At 38.4% G+C, this 23,656-nt stretch overlaps 2 protein-coding genes across 6 annotated transcripts in view; both read right to left on the bottom strand.

The window, feature by feature from the left end:
* Positions 1–6,115, bottom strand: part of nipbla (NIPBL cohesin loading factor a) — a 43,725-nt gene extending 37,610 nt beyond the window's left edge. For 3 of the 4 annotated variants that reach the window (XM_061729264.1, XM_061729265.1, XM_061729262.1), the window contains exons 1-2: positions 5,759–6,115; positions 4,032–4,102 (exon numbers count right to left, since the gene is read on the bottom strand). The gene's annotated coding sequence lies outside the window, so the exon portion shown is untranslated. Of the gene's footprint in view, positions 1–4,031; positions 4,106–5,758 lie in introns of all 4 variants that reach the window. The other variant, XM_061729263.1, reaches the window with a different exon arrangement.
* A 4,911-nt stretch (positions 6,116–11,026) lies between these two features.
* On the bottom strand, positions 11,027–23,371 carry LOC133450555 (excitatory amino acid transporter 1-like). Of its 2 annotated transcripts, none has more exons than XM_061729267.1 (10): positions 23,232–23,371; positions 22,448–22,778; positions 21,349–21,486; positions 16,333–16,537; positions 16,050–16,092; positions 14,479–14,747; positions 14,150–14,383; positions 13,426–13,620; positions 12,976–13,110; positions 11,027–12,793 (listed from the first exon to the last, which is right to left on the bottom strand). In XM_061729267.1, the coding sequence occupies exons 2-10, from the start codon at positions 22,629–22,631 to the stop codon at positions 12,586–12,588; spliced, it is 1,611 nt and encodes a 536-aa protein (XP_061585251.1). In that variant the 5' UTR covers positions 22,632–22,778; positions 23,232–23,371; the 3' UTR covers positions 11,027–12,585. The 2 variants fall into 2 exon arrangements, with proteins under 2 accessions (XP_061585251.1, XP_061585250.1); XM_061729266.1 differs by having other exon boundaries at positions 22,448–22,781.
* Between the last annotated feature and the right edge of the window lie 285 nt (positions 23,372–23,656).

The following is a 23,656-nucleotide window of genomic DNA, read 5'->3' on the forward strand; positions in this document are numbered from 1 at the left end:
GTTCTAATTACATAATCGCGATTACGATTTAAAATCGATTAATCGAACAGCCCTAATATATATATAGTATTTAGTCAGACACCAATTGTGCAAGTTCTCCCACTTAAAAAGATGAGAGGCCTGTAATTTTCATCATAGGTACACTTCAACTAAGAGAGACAGAATGGAGGGAAAGAATCCAGGAAATCACATTGTAGGATTTTTACCGAATCAATTTGGTAAATTCCTCGGTCAAGTAAGTATTTGGTCACCTACAAACAAGCAAGATTTTTGGCTTTCACAGACCTAAAACTTCTTCTTTAAGAGGCTTCTCTGTCCTCGAACTCGTTACCTGTATTAATGGCACCTGTTTTAACTGGTTATCAGTACAGGTCTCCAGACTAACTTTTTTCACTAGGAGCACAGTAGCCCCTAACTGAAAATTTTTAGGGGCACAATCAGAAATTTTAGGAGCGCACATCGTTTATCGACACGCTAACCAAATTTTTACATTTCTACTACATTTCAGTGTATTAGTAATACGTATTTCATAATAGATTAATGAATTACCACAATGTGCTGTTTCAAATGCAGTGTTACATTTTATTGTGCACTTTTAAAGATGCCGCAACATAAAGTAAACTGACAGCACCATTGCTGTCATTATATAAAAAAAACATACATTCACATGATAAAAAAGTGCTTGGTAACAAAGTGCTTAGTAACCTTTCAGCCATGAATTTAACTGTTAAACACAGTACTTAACAAATGTACAAATATTGGGGGTACTGGCCAATAACATTTCCCTACTCGTGTCTTTACTAAAACCCTGAACTTACACCAGTTGACCAAATTCACTGCCTTCACTCAAATAACGGAGGATCTTACCAAGAAATATTCTTATTTCTAACCTAAAAATGCCATTACACCTGATAACACACATCACTTAAAAGGTTAGGTGTTTTTCCCACGTGTTAAAATTTAACTTTCATTTGTGTCAAGCTAATTTTAAGTTCTAGTTACGTTTTAAGTTAGAGTTTTGGCAGTATTCAAAATAAAATTATGAGACCTGCTGTATTGGAGCACATTTTCTTTTATTTAAAACTGTATCGGGTGAAGGCTGATTTATGGTTCCGCGTTACAACAACGCAGAGCCTACGCCGTAGGCTACGCCGTAGGCTCTGCGTCGATTTAAGGCGGAACCATAATTCAGGCTTTAGGGGAACATATCGGAGAACAACCAGAAGAATATAGAGTGGATTAAAAATAAAAGTTAAGCACTGAGCTACATGTGTCTCCCGTCTGGGCCATTGCAGACTCATTGCCTGAGCATGATGTTACTAAAACCAAACATACCCGCCATCTCTTTCTTCTAACTTTATGTGCGCGGCGCGGCGGCAGCGCGTTGTGTCGCATTAAATGTGGTCCGGGCATAATACCTGCTTTGAGCTGGTGAAATTAAACGAAAAAAATAAATAAATAAATAGATCCCCCGACTCATTCCCTTTCACACTCATTGGCCTGCAAATATGCGGGTTAATTGACACACCCCTTCCACGTTTAACGTGTGTAAAAAAAAAAAAAAAAAAAAAAAAAACACTGGCAAATTTACTGGTCGCACGTGCGAGTGGACATGAAATTCAGTCGCACATACTCAAATTTTGGTCGCAAAATGCGAGCATTTGGCCGCAGTCTGGAGCCCTGCAGTATAAAAGACCCCTGTCCACAACCTCAAACAGTCACACTCCAAACTCCACTATGGCCCAAGACCAAAGAGCTGACAAAGGACGTGAGAACTAAAATTGTAAACTTGCACCAGGCTGGGAAGACTGAATCTGCAATAGGTAAGCAGCTTGGTGTGAAGAAATCAACTGTGGGAGCGATTATTAGAAAATGGAAGACATACAAGACACTGATAATCGCCCTCGATCTGGGGCTCCACGCAAGATCTCACCCCGTGGGGTAGAAATAATCACAAGAACGGTGAGGAAAGATCCCAGAACCACACAAGGGACAGACGTGTCTCCCTGCTTAAACCAGTACATCTCCAGGCCCGTCTGAAGTTTGCTAGAGAGCATTTGGATGATGCATAAGAGGATTGGGATAATGTTATATGAAACCAAAATAGAACTTTTTGGTAGAAACACAACTTGTCGTGTTTGGAGGAGAAAGAAAGCTGAGTTGCATCCAAAGAACACCAAACCTACTGTGAAGCATGAGGGTGGAAACATCATGCTTTGGGGATGTTTTTCTGCAAAGGGACCAGGACGACTGATCAGTGTAAGGGAAAGAATGAATGGGGCCATGTATCGTGAGATTTTGAGTGAAAACCTCCTTCCATCAGCAAGGTCATTGAAGATGAAACGTGGCTGGGTCTTTCAACATGACAATGATCCCAAACACACCGCCCGGCCAACGAAGGAGTGGCTTCGTAAGAAACATTTCAAGGTCCTGGAGTGGCCTAGCCAGTCTCCAGATCTCAACCCCATAGAAAATCTTTGGAGGGATTTGAAAGTCTGTGTTGCCCAGCGACAGCCCCAAAACATCACTGCTCTAGAGGAGATCTGCATGGAGGAACGGGTCAAAATACCAGCAAAAGGTGTGTGAAAACCTTGTGAAGACTTACAGAAAACGTTTGACCTCTGTCATTGCCAACAAAGTATTGAGATGAACTTTTGTTATTGACCAAATACTTATTTTCCACTATCATTTGCAAATAAATTCTTTAAAAATCAGACAATGTGATTTTCTGGATTTTTTTTCCCCTCATTTTGTCTCTCATAGTTGAGATATACCTGTGATGAAAAGGAAAGGCCTCTCTTATCTTTTTAAGTGGGAGAACTTGCACAACTGGTGTCTGACTAAATACACACACACACATACATATATATATATATATATATATATATATATATATATATATATATATATATATATATATATATATATATATATAATGTGTGTGTATAGTCATATGCTGTTGGTAAAATGTCTAAATGATAAATAGGAGATTAATTATAACAATAATAATGACAATAATATTAACAACAATCATAATAAATAGACATTGGCTTTGTGATTGCAGAACAAACTACAATCCAAATGCAAAGCTCAATAGCCCCATAGCTCTATTCTAATATACATTTGGCATTTTTGCTAAAATTTCCAGAATGAATCAAAAAATAGATTGATCCCAGCTGATTATTGGTATTTTATAAATAACATGAGCTATCCCATGATAGCATGTGTACAGTGTACACATATTTTAATGGTTATCATAAAATACATGAATAAAAATGTATAATAACAATAATGCAAATAAATGACAAAACAGGTAAGTACAAATGCATGGTACAATGTTTCTTAGATTTGGCTTATCATGCTCATTTAAAATGTGCATATACTCATGTGGAATTAACAGGACACAAAGTGAATAAGGCTGTGCGATATTATGCTCTAATAAACAAGACTCAACTTTCTGCTCATAGGGTTGATTTCGTGCAATTTGAGGGTGTATAGATTTTTTTTTTTTTTTTGTGTTTGTTTTCATATAGTTTTTGTTTGTTTTCATATAATATAAGCTGTAGGATCTGTGTAACAGAAGATGGTGCAGTTGCATACACAGCTCCTTTTTTGTAGCATACACAGCTACATTAGATTTATGACAGTAACACAAAGACCAACTGTATGAATCTATATGCACCTACCAAAACTCTGTCAACCTTCATTAATTTCAAGTTATAAGACCCTCTGGATATTTAACAATGATATTTCTGGACAAAGAGGGACTCTTGGATAAACGTATCTTAAAACCTTTGCTTGGTAGTTGCACAAGAAACTAAATTAAAGTAGAGTTAAACTCTGCTTCAATGTACTAATACTTAAATATTTCACAGATCCCCATGCTGTATGCATTACATAAAATATTGGCTTATATTTTAGACAACAAAATCATGAAAAAAAAAAACCACAAAAACTACATTCAAACTCTTCCAACAACCAAGAACATGCCAGTAACATTATGACATTCTCAACCATAATAATAATAATACCTTTTTGAAGAATTCTGTGCAGTCTCTGGTGGACTCACTGACATTTCAGATTAAAGTCCTACACCTTCAATCTGCTGAAAGAGAACATGGCTTTGCATCAAACTCTGTAGCATAATCATTCATTCTCTGTGACAATTTCATGCTCACAAGAAGCTAACACTAATAACAGCAAAATAATGCAGGACATGGTAACATAATGCACGTGCAATTCAAATTTGCAATGACTCCATGCTTTCTGGTACACTATCAACAGGGGATTGAGGGGAAAAGTGCTTCACCGTTCTATGATAGCGACAGTGTTTTCTGAGCAACTTCTGCATTTTACCAATTCCGTGTAAATCTGTAAATACAATGTTTCAACTCAATCAGACCACAGAGCAAGCAACTACTGAGGTCACACGCTCATTTACTCCGTAGTGAAACTTATTCTGCACAATAAACATAGATGCTGTAAACAGTATTTGAGCAAAAGGGATAATGCTTGCACGCTCGGTCTGTGTGTGGTTTTGCTCTGTACGCAGGGGCTTGGCTTCTGGCTGACAGCTGTGAGACTGACAGGCAGGAGGCAGCACAAAGGAACAGATGCACCCTGATGGTGGCAGTGGTAGCCGGGGCTGCATCCTCCACAAGCAAACACCTACCACACGGAATCTGCTAAACAAACAAACTTCCCACTTATTAAGTCACAGCAATGACATATCCACCAAACCAGAACAGCAAAGTGTCTAAAACTGAGGGAAAAGTAGGATGTGTGCTGTCAAAATGTTTCCGATGAGAGCTCGCATCCAAAGCAAGGGCACGGGACTCACTCCAGTAAACCCAAATACAACGTAAAATACGTAATAATCCAAAATGTTGAAAACAGATACAGATGTACAGATGACATTAGCATCCATGTCAACGTGTTGCAGCTCACTTCAAACAAACAAAACCATCGCTGTTACAAACACCGATAAGTTGACGACTGCTTGGACCAGTCGGAAAAAAAAAAAAAAAAAAAAAAAAAACTAAAAATGACTCGATGGCAGCCAATCGCTCCACAACAACAATAGTCCTGCATTAATAGACGGCTAGTGGCGCTAACTAGCTGTAACAGTTATTACTTAGGCAAGGCAAATTTATTTATATAGCACAATTCAACAGAAGGTGATTCAAAGTGCTTTGCATTGACATTAAAAGCGGCAAGACATAATTAGACAGTAAATAACAAACAAGAATAAGATGATAAGAAAAGAAGTAAAATAATAAAAAGCACAAGCTGTTAAAATAAGGGCAGTAGAGTCCAGCAGGTAAGTTTAATTTAGGAGTAAACAGTAATGTTTTTAACCCTGATCTAAAGGAGCTGACAGTTGGAGCAGACTTGTGTTTTAAATAAAAAGGGAACCCTGTTCTAGTGAGACGAGGAAGCGCTGGCTGGTCGGGGTAAATGAACGGTAGTCCCTTTACGATTAGCTGTTGGGGGGAATGTAAAAAAAATTATGAAAAATAAATAAAAAGTGGTGCGTTTGTAGGTGCATGTGCGGGCAGCGACACGGTCTGCAATCCTCGGGCTCGACAAGTGACATCCAGCGGAGGCCGAGCCGAGGCGGAGCAAAAACACACACACTTAGCCTCCTAGCCGCTACCCGGCCAGCTAGGCTAGGCTAGCGGAGCGGAGCCGCGGCCGCGGCCAGCACGGCGGCTCAAAAGGGCGGGTCAAACACAGGCAGCCGCGGGAGTGTATTTACCCTCCGGTGCGGGGCCGCTGGGGGCTGGCTGGAGCCCGTGTCCGCGTCTCTAGCTCCCCCTTTCTTCCCTCTCGGCTCCTCCAGAAGGAGCTCGACTGGCTCGCCAGCTAGCGACGAGCTAGCCCCGTAGCTATCAACAATAATCCGGGTCGGGCTGTTTCGCTCTTCTTCCGTCACTCGAGGGGCCCAGTTCCCGACGTATATTCGCGGGCGAACATTCGTTCTTCGGGGTTTCACTCGGTCCGTGTCGCCATAGACGACGTTTTGAGCCAATTTCGACAGTAAATGAGAAATATGACGATTGTTGCGATCATCGAGAGGGGCTCCTCTCGGAGAACAAAATGCCGACCGGAAGTGCTGTCGTCGGACTGACCGGAGATCTCCGGAGTGACTCCCTCCATCGGCGCCGAGCGAAACGCCATGCGGCGGTACCCGCGCCGCCCGCTGGGGGGCGCTGCAAGACCTGTTGATATTCACTCATAATGCAAGGATACTTTCATTTCTCACACAAGATGAGAACCAGTTACCTCTCCTTAGTCCTTTCCACTTCCACCTAAGGCTAAAGAAGTTAAAAATAATGAATGAGGTGTAGGAGTTTGGGAACAAAAGAGCAGAGAAACGCTTTTTGTGGACGAAGAAAAAACTTGGGTTGTTTGTAATCCAGTCTCTCGTTTTTAACTGACCGTTACCAACGGACCGTTACCAACGGACCGTTACCAACGGACCGTTACCAACGGACCGTTGGCAACCGCGGTTGAATTGGTTTGATATTGGATATTGGATATTCGACATTAACACCCATAAAACTTGTGATACATACCACTGATTTTGGTCATATTGCTTGTGATGTGTTCATGGTCATCTAGACTATCACAAAACAGTAATTATTAAAAAAAATCGTATTAAAAAATCATATGGGCTGATTTAATGAGGTTTAATGAATTCAATACCCATAAAACAATTGGTGTTATGTATCACAAGTTTTATGGGTGTTGAATTCATTAAACCTCATTAAATCAGCCCATAATATGATTTTATAATAATTACTCTCTTGTGATATATAGTCTAGATGACCATGAACACATCACAAGCAATATGACCAAAATCAGTGGTATGTATCACAAGTTTTATGGGTGTTAATGTCCAATATCCAATATCCAATATCAAACCAATTCAACCGCGGTCCGTTGGCAACGGTAACAGAACACTAAAAGAAAAAACATCGTCATCATTAATAACGGCTAGATTCTGGTGAATTCTAACCTAAACAGTTAAACAGTTAAACAGTGTCCCGCTCGTGAGTGGCCACTACAGAGGTCTATCCATGTAATGATTTTTTTACATAAAAGGTTTAATTTAGATTTGAATATTTGTACTTTTTGTAACGCAGACGTCAAAACCTTTTTTTTCTCTTGTAGCCTAACTAAGACCTTTTGGGATGCTTTCCAATACTGGATAACCTATAATGATCAAACCTTACATTTGAAAGTATTACATTTGGTTTACAAGTGGAGGACAAAAAAATAGACTTTGGAATCAATAATTGAATTATATTGGCTAAATTTTTTATTCATAAATGTCGCTTTTTGAAAATTAATCCAATTTTTATTGCATATCTAAACAAAATAATTCAGTACAAAAAATATTTAAAATCTTGCATGATTCAAAAAACCCAGTTTCTTCAGAAGTATCTTTGTAGGCTACCCTAATTCCTGACTGATCACTTGCGTTTTTTTTTTTTTTGTTTATTCCTTTTCTTTTTCTTTCTTTTTCGCTCGGTATCTTCTTTGTTTTGTTTTACTCATTGGTCGCTCAGTGTTCTTTGGTGCAAATGTTCCTCTGGAATGTATAATGTGCCTTGTTTATTTGTAAAATCAATAAAGAGGTTAAAAATTTTTTTTTTTTTAATTTAATTTCTCAGACCCTAGGCGGGATTATCCATATACTGAACCGGGCCAGCGCCCAGGGGAACCAGCCAATGGGGGGGCACCAAATCAAATGACCTAACTGGATCATATATGTCATATTTATTGATAGTTATTTTCTCTATATATTTGCTGGAAGAGGAGCGAACGGGTACAGCAGTAACCATTGATATAATAAAAATACATGAAAATAATAATAATAATAAAAAGAATTGCGTTTGAGTGAATGTGCTGTTCCCTACCTTCACATCAGCTCATTCAGTAGGCCTGTTTGATTGTTTAGTCATATGCTGTAATAGTTTTGCATGTAGTCCTCAGACAAGCCATATATGATGGAAATGATGATAGTTAACATGTGGTGTTACACTGGCATGTGAGTTCATTCTGACTGGAGCATCAGTGTAGTATGGCGTTTGTAGACTCATGTCTATCTTTGGTGTTACTCTTATGTTGGTTGCTTGTCTTACATTTATTTGTAGTATGTTGAGCATGTACTTCAGCAATATGTTCATGTAGATCTATGGTCTTTATAACCATAGTAAATTTCCCGTTTTTACCGTAAAATGTGTGAGGAGGGGGGCACTTCAAGTGTGGTCACCCTACAAAATTCTCATACAAAATTGTTTAAAAACTGCTGAATATAAAATTTTTAATGTTTTTTCATTTCTATGTAAGCACTTCAAATGACAAAAAATACGGTTTTCAATGTATCTTTTCACATACGGCTTTATAGGGTTAAAAAAGTGAAGCTTTTGTTGTTACTATGTAACAATAGGCATTATAAAGACTTTACAACCCATTTTCCCCAAAAGTTGAGATATGGTGTAATATAAAAAAAAAAACATGAAAAAAGGATTCTAATCAATAAAGCAGCACATTATTTAAAACAAAGACACCACACAAAATATTCTTACAACTATGGTCAATTAATGAATATCTATACATCTATATCTATCTATACATGTATATAATCTTTTAAGTACAAGGAGAGAGAAAAGATTGTTATAAAGTATTTGAGAATTTCATCCAATACAGGAAACAATTTTATTTAAAAGTTCAACTTGGAAACAAGATAGAAAAACACAATTAAATATTTGCAATATGCGGGTACTGCTTTTAAAACAGACTTTATTCTATAGTGGAATTCATCACATGGACTCATGAACACAATCATCATGATAAAATTCTAACATGCAAAGTAGAACAAAAATTACATCAAAGATACAGATATTGTTCTGTCTTTTCTGAGTACAATGTTTAATCAGATTGGTTTAGGTGATGTTTAAGTGTGGTCTATTAAATTCAGTTTTTAAATTATGTTTTGAAGTTATGTATACCTCATATTTTGGTCTTCAGAGTAAAGGTACTGTTTGGGTTGCCATTAACACACAGCTCAAGAGCCAATGTTATTGATAGTAAACTGATGGCTTACAGCTCACTGCATGGACATCTGTGAAACCATCAATTACGGTAACTGACATACAGGTTTTGGAGCAACATTAACCATCATTTAGCGGACATTTACAAACTCCACACATATGAGAAGAGCATTTGATGTGATGCTTATCTGGTTCATCTCTGAAAAAATTTGGGGATTAAGAGATGAGACAAATGAAACCCAGACCTGTTCAACATCTAAAATACAAATGCCATTGTGAGAAAACACTTGCCCTTCTCCTCGGTCATTAATCTTTGTACAAACTGTGCCAAGGGGTGCATTGGTGCACCACTTGGACTTGCTGGAGAGATGATGTCTCACAGCTTGGAAGGGGAACAGTCCATCCAGCAGAGAGGCAGCAGGGGAGAGGAAGGAGTACTTAGATCATTCTCTCAACAATCTGGCTTTAGACAATGGATGGATGAACGGATCAGCATCTTAGCTGGTTAAAAAAAAGGATCTCAGCATGTGCTTTAGGGCAGCTGCAGCTCAGGAGGTCAACTGGAGGTCAGGAGGTCAACTGACTCCTGAACTCACAAACATTACTAGCATCTGAACAATAAACCGAATGCTCAAGAAGCTCCAGTATATCAAAGTTACAAAGACTTTACAAGATTTAATTTTACTCATTAAAATATCTTACAGGCCTAAACAGGAATAAAAAAAAAAAAAGGTATTTTTGATGTTTATGGTAAAATCATATATACACAACCAGTAATGATATCTTTTTATTGAAAAAAATATATATTCAAGTTTAGTCTAATAATATGGATGTGAATCTATGAGAGATGTACTGATATCAAGGCACCAATAACTGTAAATAAAGGAACTGAGTGTGAAGGAAACTAGTTGGTCTTTTTTAACCAGGTTGCTTTTGCCTTTGTTAGGACTACAGAAACTGTTAGTTTGATCATTAGGTTTAGTAAAAGTGTTATTATATCATCTGTTACCATACAATGTTTAACTATTTTCATTGCAATTTCAATCTACAATCAATATACACATTTATCTACATTTCTCTATACAAACACATTACATTATGATTAGACTTCTATACAAAACAATAGCTATGCAAACACAATATCTGTGCTTTATAATGAATAAGAAACATACAAATCATCAAGCTGTCTTATATAAACAATTAGGTTGCAATTAAATCTATTACTTTGTGTGAACCAATAGAAATACTTGTTTCATTTTCTTAAGAGCAAAATGACTTGAAAGAATCTAGTGCCCAAATGTAATTTAGAAAAGTATGTAAATGATACATTCAGGCTTGTACTTTGCTAATTTAATCTATAAACCCAGTTGCAATATATGCCTGCTTTTGTCTTTCAAACCTGATGCAATATGAGGTCCATGTCATCAGTTCCAAGCAAACGATTATACAGCATTCACAACCAAAACTCAGAAAAGAGACATAATGCAATAGTTTTAAAGCCACTCTAGGTTGCAATTCCTTTCCTACAACGCGGGGATAATAGATCTGCTGCATTGAAAAAAAAAAAGCCACTGCCAATTCTATGCCGATGATGAGTGGAGGTAGATCTGCACACCTGGTAATGCCACTTTGTTCCACTGGAGGTGAGCTGTGTTGTGTATGAAGCCAGGGACTTTCTTGTGCTTTGCTGCCGTTGTGTGGTCAGAAGTGGTATTGCTACTTAGAGTGGCTTTAATTAAGATGAACATGACGTGACAGTCGATAATTTACAATAAATGCAGTCGGCTGCATTTATTGTAATCAAAACAAAACTGTGAAATAGTTTTTATTGTTTCTAGCTTTTAGCTTATTTAGAGGCAGAGAAAGAAAATGTTTTAATTGACAGTTTCAAGATTTCCTTGAAAATCTAGTAGTCTTAAGACTTGGTTTTCTAATGAAGCCTTTAATCTGAACAGATTTTTCTGCAATGGTGCCATTCTGCAATCTAGATCTAGATCCTCAGGACCCATATGTTTTGTTGGATGTTTTAGATGCTGCTCTGCTCAGACACACATCACTTAAAGAAATTCACCACCTTGTCATCAAGGTCTGTACAAGTCTGTCAATGATCCTATGATCCATTTGAATTAGGTCTGTTGGAGCAGAGAAACATCCAAAAACACAGGGCAGCAAGTCCCGAGGAGCTGGATTGAAAAACACTGGAGTTATATCAAACAGTTTGTAATAACATGTTTATTTTTAAACAAAATGTTTTTTAATGTAATGCTTACATGGCCAGTGTGAAGGACTGGCTCAAAGTTACATTTAAAGCCTACCATATTATCATTCTCCAACTGAAACTGCCAAGTGCCTGTTAGCATTTGTTTGGTCAGGCTATAAATTAAAGTACAAGTATGTCAAATTTTGTAGAAAACCTTGTTTTTATTTTTGGTTGAAACTTAGTGGGTTGAATTTCAGACTGAACGGTCAGATTTTCAACTAATAAAATGTACACGCAACACTTTGGCAAAATTATTCAGGTATAAATTTGGATACTAGTATATCACTTCTTGGGTGAAAATTCGGTTCACATATTTGGTTGAAGTTTGCGGCTTATATTTCAAAATTCATGAACAAATTAAATTGAAATGCAACAACATGGCTGAGTAATTTTGGTGTGTCATTCTTTACAAATGTAGTGATTGGTTTGAGGAACATATGTAACAAAAACAAAGTTGGCTGAGAAAATATTACCCTTAATAATGGCACTTATTGCTTTGAAAAGTTAAGGGGTAAAACTACATGTGCCTAAAGGCAGAAAATATTTTTCTTTCTATTTTTTTCTTAATTAAACTGTAATATGTACACCCAACTATGTGAAACAAAGCCACAAATATCTGTACAGAGGTTTGAAAAAGCCCTTTTCCCCCAAGATTTTGGTACACCAGATTATGTGCATGATATCTGCATGATATAAACACAACATTTCAATAAGTCTCCAGAGAGATTTATACTACAGCTACAGTTTATCTTTTACATACAACACTAGCAAAACAATACACAGGGAACAGGTCTAAAAACAGGAAAAAAAAACAAACTTGTGCACCCATGAGCTGTAGCGTGCTGTGTGTCTAGACTAGGGAGTCTAGACTCTACAGTAGACTGGCCAATACTGGCCTCTAGTGGGTGATATCTGGCATCACAATCAAGAGAGAATTTGGATCTGGAATGTAAGCCAAGGACCACAGAGCTCTGTAAGTCATTCTTAATGGTAAACACCTTATAGCAGTTATGCATCATAATGCCACCGCTTAGAAAAACAATGCACAAACCATTCCATATACACCCTGGTGTTTGAGAGACGCCACATGCATGAGTGCCACTCACTTGGCTGCTATATGTTCTAACTATAGATTTAATTTAATTCAAATGTCTAGCAAGATGGATATTTGAAAATCCAAACGGGTTTAACTAAGAATGGGTTTCAGTACAGTGCAACGGTTTTCGCAATAATGTGTTTCTGCCATGAACAAAAATATTGCCCCTACATCTTGGTCTCACTGTCAATGGGCCTCTCATTCTCATATTGATTCTCATGTGAGATGAGCTTGTACGCCTTCTTGTCAGCCTCCTCCACCACTGAGTTTCCCACCTCAGGGTCCTTTTTCTGCAGTTCATGACGGGACAGGTGTTCAACAATACCTGCACCGATGGAGTCTCCGAGGACATTGGTGGTGGTGCGCAAGCGGTCTCTGATTTTGAGGACAGACAGAGATTTGGTGAGGTCAGAGAGTGGAGAGAGAATACAGCAAGGTGATCCGACAAGATTCTGGTCACATGTTATAGGATTCATGCCACTTTAAATGTTAGTTTCTTGAATGGACTTTATTATAAAAAAGTATGATTTCTAAATAGCCATGTCGTTGATACTTACAGGAACCAATCAACAGCAATGATGAGTGAAATATCATCCGTTGGCAGGCCCACAGACGTCAACACTATCATCATGGTGACCAGTCCTGCCTGAGGTATTCCAGCTGCTCCAATACTGGCTGCAGTGGCTGTAATGCTGAGGGGGAAGCAGTGCAATTATTGACACTTTAGCTATTGTAAAATATGGTAAAATGGTATGCACTGATTTCTGGAATGCTTCAGATGACTGAAAAGCAATTGCAATAGAAATATTTATGTGCATCCTAAACTTATTCAAGTCTCCCATCAGACAAGGTTCACTATCTGGTGTCCCCGAGAGTCCATATCAGCTGCACAAAAAAAGATGTTGAATTGAATGTGCTGTGGTGACAATAACTGCATCAGCACCACAAATAGAATGATGTTTTTAGAGCAAAAGCTGAACTGTGAGGGTTACATATATATCACATACCTGATCGTGAGAATTTGTCCAAAGTTAAGGTCATAATCATTGACCTGGGCAATAAAGATGGCTGCCAGGGCTTCGTAAAGAGCAGTGCCATCCATGTTTATTGTTGCACCGACAGGGAGCACAAAACGGGTCACACGCTTATCCACTTTGTTGTTTTCCTCCAAGCATTTAAAAGTAATGGGCAATGTGGCAGAACTGAGCGAGGACGTAAAGAGCAGGAGGGGAACAATAAGAGACTGGAGAAAAAACGAAGAAAAAACACTCCTCATCTGTTGACATTCAAGATAAACCTTTTACTAAATACATGTCTTAGTACTCTAACAGCAACTCTTTTATCTTTGCAAGATTCTACAAAATGCTTTTCATTGTGTTTTCTCACTTACTCATTCATACAAACACACACTTTTATTACATAGTTACACTATATCCAGCAGTACTTTGATCCCTATGCTCATATTGTACACTGGGAGGCAATGTTGGTCCATGCCTTGCCCTAAGACACTTTGATACATAATGGGACCAATTACAGGACAGCCAACTCTACCAAGCGAGCCACTGATCTGTCTGTCACTGCAACAATGCTGAATACATACAATATAAAAACATATGCAACAAATCCGACTATCAAACACAAAAGTAATGCTCATTTGTTAGTCTAAATTTTGTAGGTTGGGCTTTTCTTGTTTCTCTGTCTGATGTTTTCATTCTCAGTCCAGTTACATACCTAGAAGATGTTCCCAGGGCAGTGATGAGTGCCTGCAGCAGACCTGCAATGAACACAAAGGGGTTCTTCCTGGTAATGACGAAATAAAGTGTTGGCAGGACAAAGACAGCGTGGATGAGCAGGCCACTGATGACTGTCACTGTATACATTGCCAACTGGCCACCCATGGCTGTAATGTCCTCCATCTCCACGATCTTACCAGCAATCAGGAACAAGATACCGATGGGGGCGTACCTGAGGATCGATGTGTTTTGACCAGTTTTGATTAATATATTGTACTTGTTTCTATTCAGTCATCCATCTGAGAAGATAATAATCCTGCCACTCACCACATTATTATGGCAACCAGCCTCATGATGATTTCATTGAGGCAGTTAAAAAAGTCTTTTAGTGGCTTTCCCTCCTCCTTCATCTTGCCCATGATTAGACCGAAGAACATGGAGAACACAACCAGGCCGAGTGCATTGATCCCCTTCACAGTTCCTGGCACTGGGATCGTCTCCTCATGGGTAATCTGCTGGCTACCATTCAGTGTGAATATTGTGTCATTCACCGTCATTGTCACACGGACTATTCTCTTGGCATACTGCGTCTTATACTGGATTTTAAAGAGAGACAAATGTGTTCAATAGTGATTAATTACTTGTTAAATATCATTTCATAAAAGAGTTTTATTTATTTTTCTTAGAAAAACATTTGTCATTTAAGATAACTAACTATTTAATTATGGCAAGCAGCTTGTAAATATGGAGGAACAAAGATTGATGCTATCCTTCAAGTTTGAATGAACAGTATAAAAAATGGACAAGGAAGCCTTTCAAGATGCATTTTTTGTGTTGTCCATTTAATATAATCATCTGGTGAGCAAAATGATACAGTGTCACTAGAGCACCTCCATGTGCCTGAATGTATTGGAATAAAGAAATGGAAGTGGTGTGAAGCAATAAAAAAAATGTCTAAGGTAAGGCCAAAAAAATCTTATCTCATTCCAAAATGGTTAAAATAAAAATTCCTTCTTGAAGTGGATGCTATGAGAGGACACGGCACAGAGCATTCATATAGATTCACAGAAAAAAGAATGAATTAATTCGTATCATATTATCAGCTCTGAATTCTGAGAAATATTTTCACCATAAAATAAAATTCTAGATATTTCAAAATCCCAAGATGTTGATGTCCATCCATCCATCCATTTTCAATACCGTCTTATCCTTTGCAGGGTCACTGGAGCCTATCCCAGCTCATCACAGGCGAGAGGCAGGAGTTCACCCTGGACAGGTCGCCAGTCTATCACAGGGCCACATATATAGACAAACAACCACACATGCTGGCACTCACACTTACAGGCAATTAAGAACGATCAATCAACCCAGCATGCATGTTTTTGGGCTGTGGGAGGAAGTCAGAGTACCCAGAGGGAACATGCAGACTCCACACAGAAATATTCCCGCGTGCGTGGGACGTTGATGTCATTGAAACAAACAACATTGTCCCTGCAAATTTTAATTTGTTTTGGGTTTGATACTTGTCTCTGTTTTACTATAACTTATCAACTTTAGGACAGTAGGACAGATATTTGTTGTCATGATACATGAAGAGGAGGTTTTGTTAGAGTTCTGTTAATCCAAAAAAATAAACTTTGGGATACAATGATCATTTAATCATCCTACCATCCTATTAAGCTCTCATTGATAGAGCTAAAAGGTCAGAACAAAATTACAATTAACTTTTTTTTAAACGTTTTATTTCAATAAGGATATAAAAAAATAAAAATTTTCTAAACCGCTAATACAAAATTAATATTTAAAATGGAAATACGGACTCACCGAGTGACACAATCAAGTAAGAAAAAACTATGCAGCTACAGATCAAGAAAAAGAGGCTGTGGTGGGAAATGTACCTGCTGGGTGCAAGCTTCCACCAGGTTGGGGGGAAACATGTTTCTGGAAAAGACAATACAGGTCCTTTAAAAAAATAAATTGAATGTAACACTTATGAAGGAAGAAAAGCAGAAAGAGAAAAAGTGAACTGTTGTAAAAGCTATTAAATGCTTCTAATTTGCATTGTTTATTTATTTTACTTTTTGGGGATTTTAAAGCTAAATCAAATAGATTAAACAGCACCTCTACATCAGAAGGAAATATTTTCCCCCATGTTCAAGAAGCAGAAGCGTGCACAGGTACCTCATAAGGTCCAGAAAGGCATCAGCAGTGCTGATCTGCTCCATATGCTGAGGCTTGGTGAATTCATCCTTTACTCCTTTCCCAGGGTGAATGATGAGCACCATGACAATCCCGATGAACACAGCGATCACCGTGGTGGTGGTGTAGTAAATCACTGCCCTCATACCCATTTTACCAGAGGCACGGCCGTCCAGAGATGCCATACCTGAAAAAAGAAAACTATTTCAATAAACAGTATTATTTCAATTAGTGAAATAAAAGTGTCTGCTCTCTACCTCACTGTATTATTAAAGCATCACATACATGCAATTAGCAATCACTCAACAAGTGCATTTAATTTCATGGGTATTTATATACATGTATACATTTTCTTAATAAAGACACACTGTTAGCTTTTACTGCTACAATGTTATTTAACAGATTAACAAGAATGGGATTGTCAGAATAAAGTGAATTGTTTCTATTGATGATGTTTCCACAAAGACTAGGAAAGTATCTCTATCATCTTTGGTCATGTTGTCCCATGTCATCTGAGTTTGCATTGATGTGTCACTAATTTAAGTCCCATTGTGAATAAAGTTACCCTGTGAAAAGGTGCTGTAATTACGGGTGGAATACAGCCATCTGGATTATCCAAATCCCTATCTCTGACAACAAAGAGCGGCAAGAAACACAATCTGACTGACCTTTCCAGGTGGAAAAACAACACCTACTGTACAAAAGCAAAGCCAGTGAAATCTCTTCAATGTTGTATATTCATATAGCCTACAGCTGAAGAGATAAACAACCGGTAATTGGATTTTTGAATTGCAATTTTGTACTTTGGTTGCCTACAGTTTGTTAGACTGCAAATCAGTGCACATTCTGTCTCTCTGTGTCTGGAAAGTCCTGCACATCCCTGATGTTGCTGTTTGTTATGAACACAGTGTCTAAAGATGTCAGTTATAGATTAACAAATGTTTGTGCAAAAGAGAAATTGTGTTGTTTTGACTTGATTCATAAGCTCGGGTTCAAATCAAGTTCACAGTAGGGTCTAGGAAGGGTTATGGACGGTATTGGATGGTATAAGGCATTTCATTTTTTAAGGTGTAGGTCTGGGTAAGGAGCTATGGAACAGGTTATATTGATGAGAATGGATAACATGAGGTACAAATATGTATAGGTGTAGCTCCTGCCCCAGCGCTGACCCTCTCTGCTCCTCTTGTCTCAACATGCCCAGGACTTGGGCTTTTGTCCTGTTCTTGCTGATATTCTTCTTTCCCTACTCCCCTTCCCTCTTCATTTAACTCTCCAGAATCCCCAACATCCTTTCTACACAGCCTCTCCATCACAATCTCTTGTCTCCCTTGTACCCCTCGACTGATCTTTGTGAAATCTTGCCCCTTTCTTTTATTTCCGTACATTCTGAACTTATTGCTTGAGTTCTCTTTAATTATCAACCATTTCCCTCTTGCCCACCTCCTTTCCTGCTCTTTCTTTTCACCCATCCTCTGTCCTAGAGCCATGGGAAAACACTTTGACTCACTCAGCCCCATGCTTATACACAATGATCTCCGGCCTGTTGTCTGGGCAACAAAGGATACAGCCTCAACAATTCAATCTCTTCAAAAGAACGAAATAACTACGATTGAAGGGGGAGCAAGTAAAATGACTTTCTTTGTTATTTGGGGTGAATGTTCATCAGACAAAAAAGTAGTCTCACTTTGAGGTAGTGAGGGACAAGTAGAGGTTTTTCCAAAAGATATTTGGCATTTGCTAATGCTGGGTGACGACTGACTGACTATGTTTCAAAACATATCTGTAAGTCATTTGCTAAAATTTTAATATTTAAAGTTTAGTCTAATGAACAAGAAATTATTCTGTCCTATACTTGTTTTATAATAAATAATGCAAGCTTGTTTTCTGTAGTAATCTCAGTTTTCTCTGTTCATTGCATCCTCTGTTGTCTCTGTCTACCTTCTCAGGTCAATAAATGCACTTTCATGGACCCTAACAGTGAAATGTCTGGAGACAATGTTAATTGAATTGCAAACATGTATCAAGTTTCTAGTCTAAGGAGTTTTTTATTACTAATTTGGCGAGCGAGTGAGCTAAAAAAACTGAGAAAAATAGAAATGTGGTTATGTACATCATGAACTGCGACCCATTTTCTCGTAAGCCTTGATCTTTAGTTCTCCTGCTCGGCCTCTGTTCTCTAGCTTTAGTTCTCTTCACTTCTTTCCTTCCGGGGCGTCTGCATTCATCTCAAACTACCCCTAAGGGCCCCTCTGCATTTACTCAGTTTACCTTTCAGGGCCCCTCTGAAGTCTGCTCAATCTTTCGGGTTCTCAACTTAGCCTTACTTTTCAGATCAGATCAATTCAGAGGCAACCCATTTCACACGGAAGCGCTATTTTGTCTCGGGAGCATGACAGTCATTTTCTGCAGGAGCCACATGTCAGCAGGAGCTGTGGTGCTTTTTTCTTAAAATATCTTATTTTCCACGTCTTGCTCTTGGTTATGTATGTAAAGGACCAGTTGCAGTGCAGTGATAGTGAACCTGCAGCACATTAGTTGTAACTAGTGATCCCAGCTTATGGTGTGGTCACAATACCCTTCCAGATCAAAGAGAATGTGAGGACTGCTTTTCAATGAAAAGAGTGCAATTGTACAGGAGGGATAACTCAAAAAGGAAAAAAAAAAGTAGCTATTTTCTCACAAGCTACAGTGAATCTAACAAGTCACCAGTTCTTTGGGTCATTGTTCTTCTAGCTTTAGTATGCTACTATACACAGGTAAAGAGTAGTAAATGTAAATGTAAATGTAAATGTACTTTATTTATATAGTACCTTACATCGACCTACAGGTGAACCAAAGTGATTCAAAGAATAAACATACAATCAAGACAAAAAGTGCTTGCAGAATAAAACAAGAATAAAACATACCATCAAGACCAAAGTATAAAAAATTGTCGCCACACTACTGGGTATTAAAAGCCACCCTGAATAAATACGTTTTCAGTTTAGATTTTAAAAGGCCCTGGTCAGAGATCGCACGTAAGTTACACGGGAGCTTATTCCAGAGCCTGGGACCGGCTACTGAAAAGGCTCGGTCACCCCAGTGCTTCTGCTTCGACCTGGACACTTCCAACAAACGTTGGGTGGAGGATCTCAGAGCTCTGCCATGCTCACACACTGTTAAAAGTGTACAGTGTGTATCCATGCATATACATAAGAGTACTTTTACACAAAGGTATATTAAAGAAAATAATAATAAAAAAGTAATAATAACCCACAGTTATATTAGTTTTTGTATTTTATGATTTGGTATCAATGAAATACAAATACTATGTCCCACAATATTTACTTCTATAAAACAATTTAACTATACAGCTACTATACAGCTACTATATATGCTACTGTTTATATATATATATATATATATATATATATATATATATATATATATATATATATATATATATATATATATATATATATATATATATATATATATATATATATATATATATGTATATATATGGGCCCCATGAACCAAAGATGAGCAGGTCCATAATGACTGTTGTCAGCAACGTATGCAATAGCCAGACTATGATGGAGTCATATCAGTACCGTTGGACGATAACAGTATTAAACCAGGAGAAAACACAAAGATTATAGAGCTACATATGATGCCTTCAAAATCACATCATTTCCATTGACATCCGTGAATTTGCAAAAATGCATTCTGCACGTATTGCAAAGACTTGGCTGAGGAAGAAGAGGGTACAGACTGGCCTGTCTGCAGTTCTGATCACCCCCTAGCAGACAATGTGTTGACTATTGTGAAACTAAAAATAAGACAGTGACTTATATGAGAAGGAGTCAGACAAAGCATTTTTTTTTTCAGAGGCAGAACATCTTTTAAGTGTTGTGAGAAGGAATAATTACAAAGTGGCACTATCCTTCGTCCTACATTTTATGGAAATGTGCTCCTGGCACAAATTACAGGACTGGATGTATACTAAAAAAAAAAAAGGATGATGGGCCAAACACTGACATCTCTGGATTCAGAAAAACATGAATCTTGGTGGGCTTTTTCTAATTTGTGGTTGTACACAGATGACAAGACTGATTTCCATATGCCGTAACTATGGTCACATGACAGATGTCAAAGGATGTTGATGTTACGCCCCACTGCAACACAAAGCTCACTATTATTGAACAACGTGTCTCTGTCGTTCCCCGGAGGAGACTGGCCTTTGTCCCTGTCAATCACTGTACATGTTGGACATTTGTTTTTCCCAACTGACATTTGTCAGTCAGAGTCAAACAAACTGTTATGCCACTGCTGGCTTGTGGTTTTACAAACTATATGTCTATTCAAATATGAGTTACAAAACAGATAAAGACTCTGATCCATGAGCTCACAGGCATGTCATGTGCTTTTGTTTTTCAGTAATACTGACTCATATTCATATAAGCAGCAGCTGATGCAAGAAAGTGGTAACATAAGCCTTTCCAGGAATTCTGAATTACTTCAAATGCTCAGTAGAAGTTTCACTGCTTTAGTTTAATGCGTCAGCTTCGAAACTAATAGTATCAACAGAGCAAACAGCAGGCTCCCGCCACAGATCATGAGGTACATGTTGATCGGTGGAGCAGCAGGACAACAAATAACATAGTCGCTGTCATCTCTCATGTCTGGAGTTTCAAAAGAAGTCACGGATAAATGCTGTAGATGACACACTGGTGGACACCACAAGGATATTTCTTTTTTAGTCTAGTGGCTACAGAGGTGGGCTTGGGTCAGATGTAAGTAAGGAGTAGTAGTAACATGGGATTATAATATCAGCCTTGGGTGTGTACAGCATTGTTGCATAAAGTTGTGACAGTAACAGTGTGACATAGTTATTGACTCAGACTGCAAATCCATGGCCATGTTTAAGTGTGTTTGTCAGTTACTGATAATAATAATAATGAAATGGAAAGCTGGCAAAAAGAAAAAGAGACAAATTGTTTGCACAAACATTCATACCTGTGATGAGACTGGAGACCAAAAGGGGCATTACCAGCATTTGGAGCATTCTCATCAACAGTTCTCCCGGGAAAGAGAAGAATTTCACTTCACGATAAGACATCTTATATGGACGCAGGGCGAATCCCAGGATTATACCTGCAGTGAGAATCAAAACAGCTTTAACACAGATGAAAAAAATGATCAGTCAACCAGACCACAATTTATCAAAGGACTCGTCTCTAATGCCTTGGATGAGAAAGACTCGAAATCCAATTCTTTCATTCTCCCTACTATTAGGCTGCTTAACACAGACAATACTCTCTTTAGATTATTGTTGCTGAGAGATCCATAGAACTCATCAATGATATAACACCATTGTTTTATTCTTATCTTATTTATTTACTGCCCCACTGAATTATTCTAACAGTCTCTGAATTGCCCATTGGGATTGATAAATCTCAATCCAAATCTGGTTAATTTCAAAACAATACGCATCATAGAAGAAAGACAGCTACACTGCTAGAAAAGAAACAGGAGGGAAATGTGAAATGCAGAGTGAAGTAAATGTTAACAGTTTCTGCCCTTTTCAAAGAAGTGTCACTCCCTTTTCAATTGATTTTAAAAAACATGTTCTTCATCCAACGTTTGCAAGTTCTTTTCTTCACTGTCAGTCAGGTCTGCTTATATTTCTGAACCGTTTGCTGATTTTAGCACTACACTATTGACAAGCCCAGGTGGCTGACCCTGCCCCCCATCACAAGGAGTATCCTGAATGTGCCTGTCGGTCAAATATGTCATGAAATAGTTTCATTCCAGCCAGACTGCAGATGAGCAGGCAGTGGGTGGGCCTGTTTTACTTCATCCTGTGTAGAATTCAGAGTTTAAAGGCGACAGGTCGAAGGTCAGCTACAGGGTCAAGTTAAGAGCAGTCTGTTAAGATCATCAGAGCTTCCACTGTTTGCTCATCCGGTGAGTTTATTTCTAGTTGTTTACGTCTTCTGTCCTGCAATGAAGCTGTAAATTACACAAGACGAGGAGGAATAATCTCTGTCATGAGAGAGTTTGGTGTAAACAATGCCTCAAGTGTATGAGGCATTGTTACCTAAAAGTAACTTACCAATAATGACAGCAGCAATGGTTAGAATCACAAAAGCATTTCTGATGAAAAATCCCTTCATGTCCCCCCTTGAGATGTTCTCCACTCTCTTTTTTGCCAGCATCGATCGGGACTGGAAGCCAGCACGGATTTGGTGGAGGCCGCTCCGGGTTCTGTGTGAGTCCTCCCCGTTGCTTTGAGTCATTTCTGCAGCTTGAAAGATTTTCAGATCAACTTCAGGCGTCCAGAAACTTCACTTGACCGTAGCAGTAACACCATAAAGGTACTGATGACTTTTCTGTTTGCTGTTGCTCTTCTTTTCCGCAGTTCCTTGGTTCAAGATTGAAATTGCCTGCTTGAGTGAAAGGGACATATTGTAAGAGGTCTGTAGATGATTGAATACAGGTAGAAAACCACAATGTCATGTCAGATAAAAGAGGGTTTCTTTAGTTTGTGCGCAGCAAATAAAATTTGAGTTATTAATATTTTGTTGCAACCTATCTGGCAGAAACTGTCCTTACATACAAAAACAAAATATAATGACATCATCTACAAAACATCCTTTGAACGTTTTTGTCAAGAAATGCTGCACTCTATACAAATGTTTCACTCACAGCTGTGAAAGACTGCAAACTTCCCTTTACGTGCTACAGTATAATACACACGTGTACAGTTTGCTTCAAACTCAGACACCCGGATCAAGCCACGCTCATACTGTACAAACTCAGCCACTGGTCAAATGATTAAATGCATTTGCAAACATATTTAATGATAACATATTAAGGAAAAAGTTATTTTTCTATACCTTTAGCCTTGAGCAATAACTTCCTTTGGAGCAATATCTCAGTTTGTTTCAGGGGAAGGTTCAGGTTTAAAGATGGATCCGTGTGAGAGGGACAGAGGGGCTCTTTGGCTTTGAGCTGGTTGGTGTGAACAACCAGCAATGAAGAGGAACGGCTGTGAAAGAGAGGATGGGAGGAGAAAAGAGAGGAGGGAGCAGGCACAGGGGCGAGTGAGCGACAGGGCCAGTGAGAGAAAAGAGGCGGCGCTATAGATGAGAAAGTAGTCCTTGAGTCATCCAGAGTGGGCTTGTGGTGTAGCGAGGCGGGGACTAAACAACTGAAATAAGGTAGAGGAGGGGGTAGCTTTTCAGAAGGAGGGGAACTTGAGGAATAATGAGATTTCCAAGCAGGAAAGGAAAAAAGACCTTGTTGTTTTCATGTGTCCCTC

This window comes from Cololabis saira, chromosome 9, assembly GCF_033807715.1.
Source record: "Cololabis saira isolate AMF1-May2022 chromosome 9, fColSai1.1, whole genome shotgun sequence".
Classification (NCBI taxonomy): Eukaryota; Metazoa; Chordata; class Actinopteri; order Beloniformes; family Belonidae; genus Cololabis; species Cololabis saira.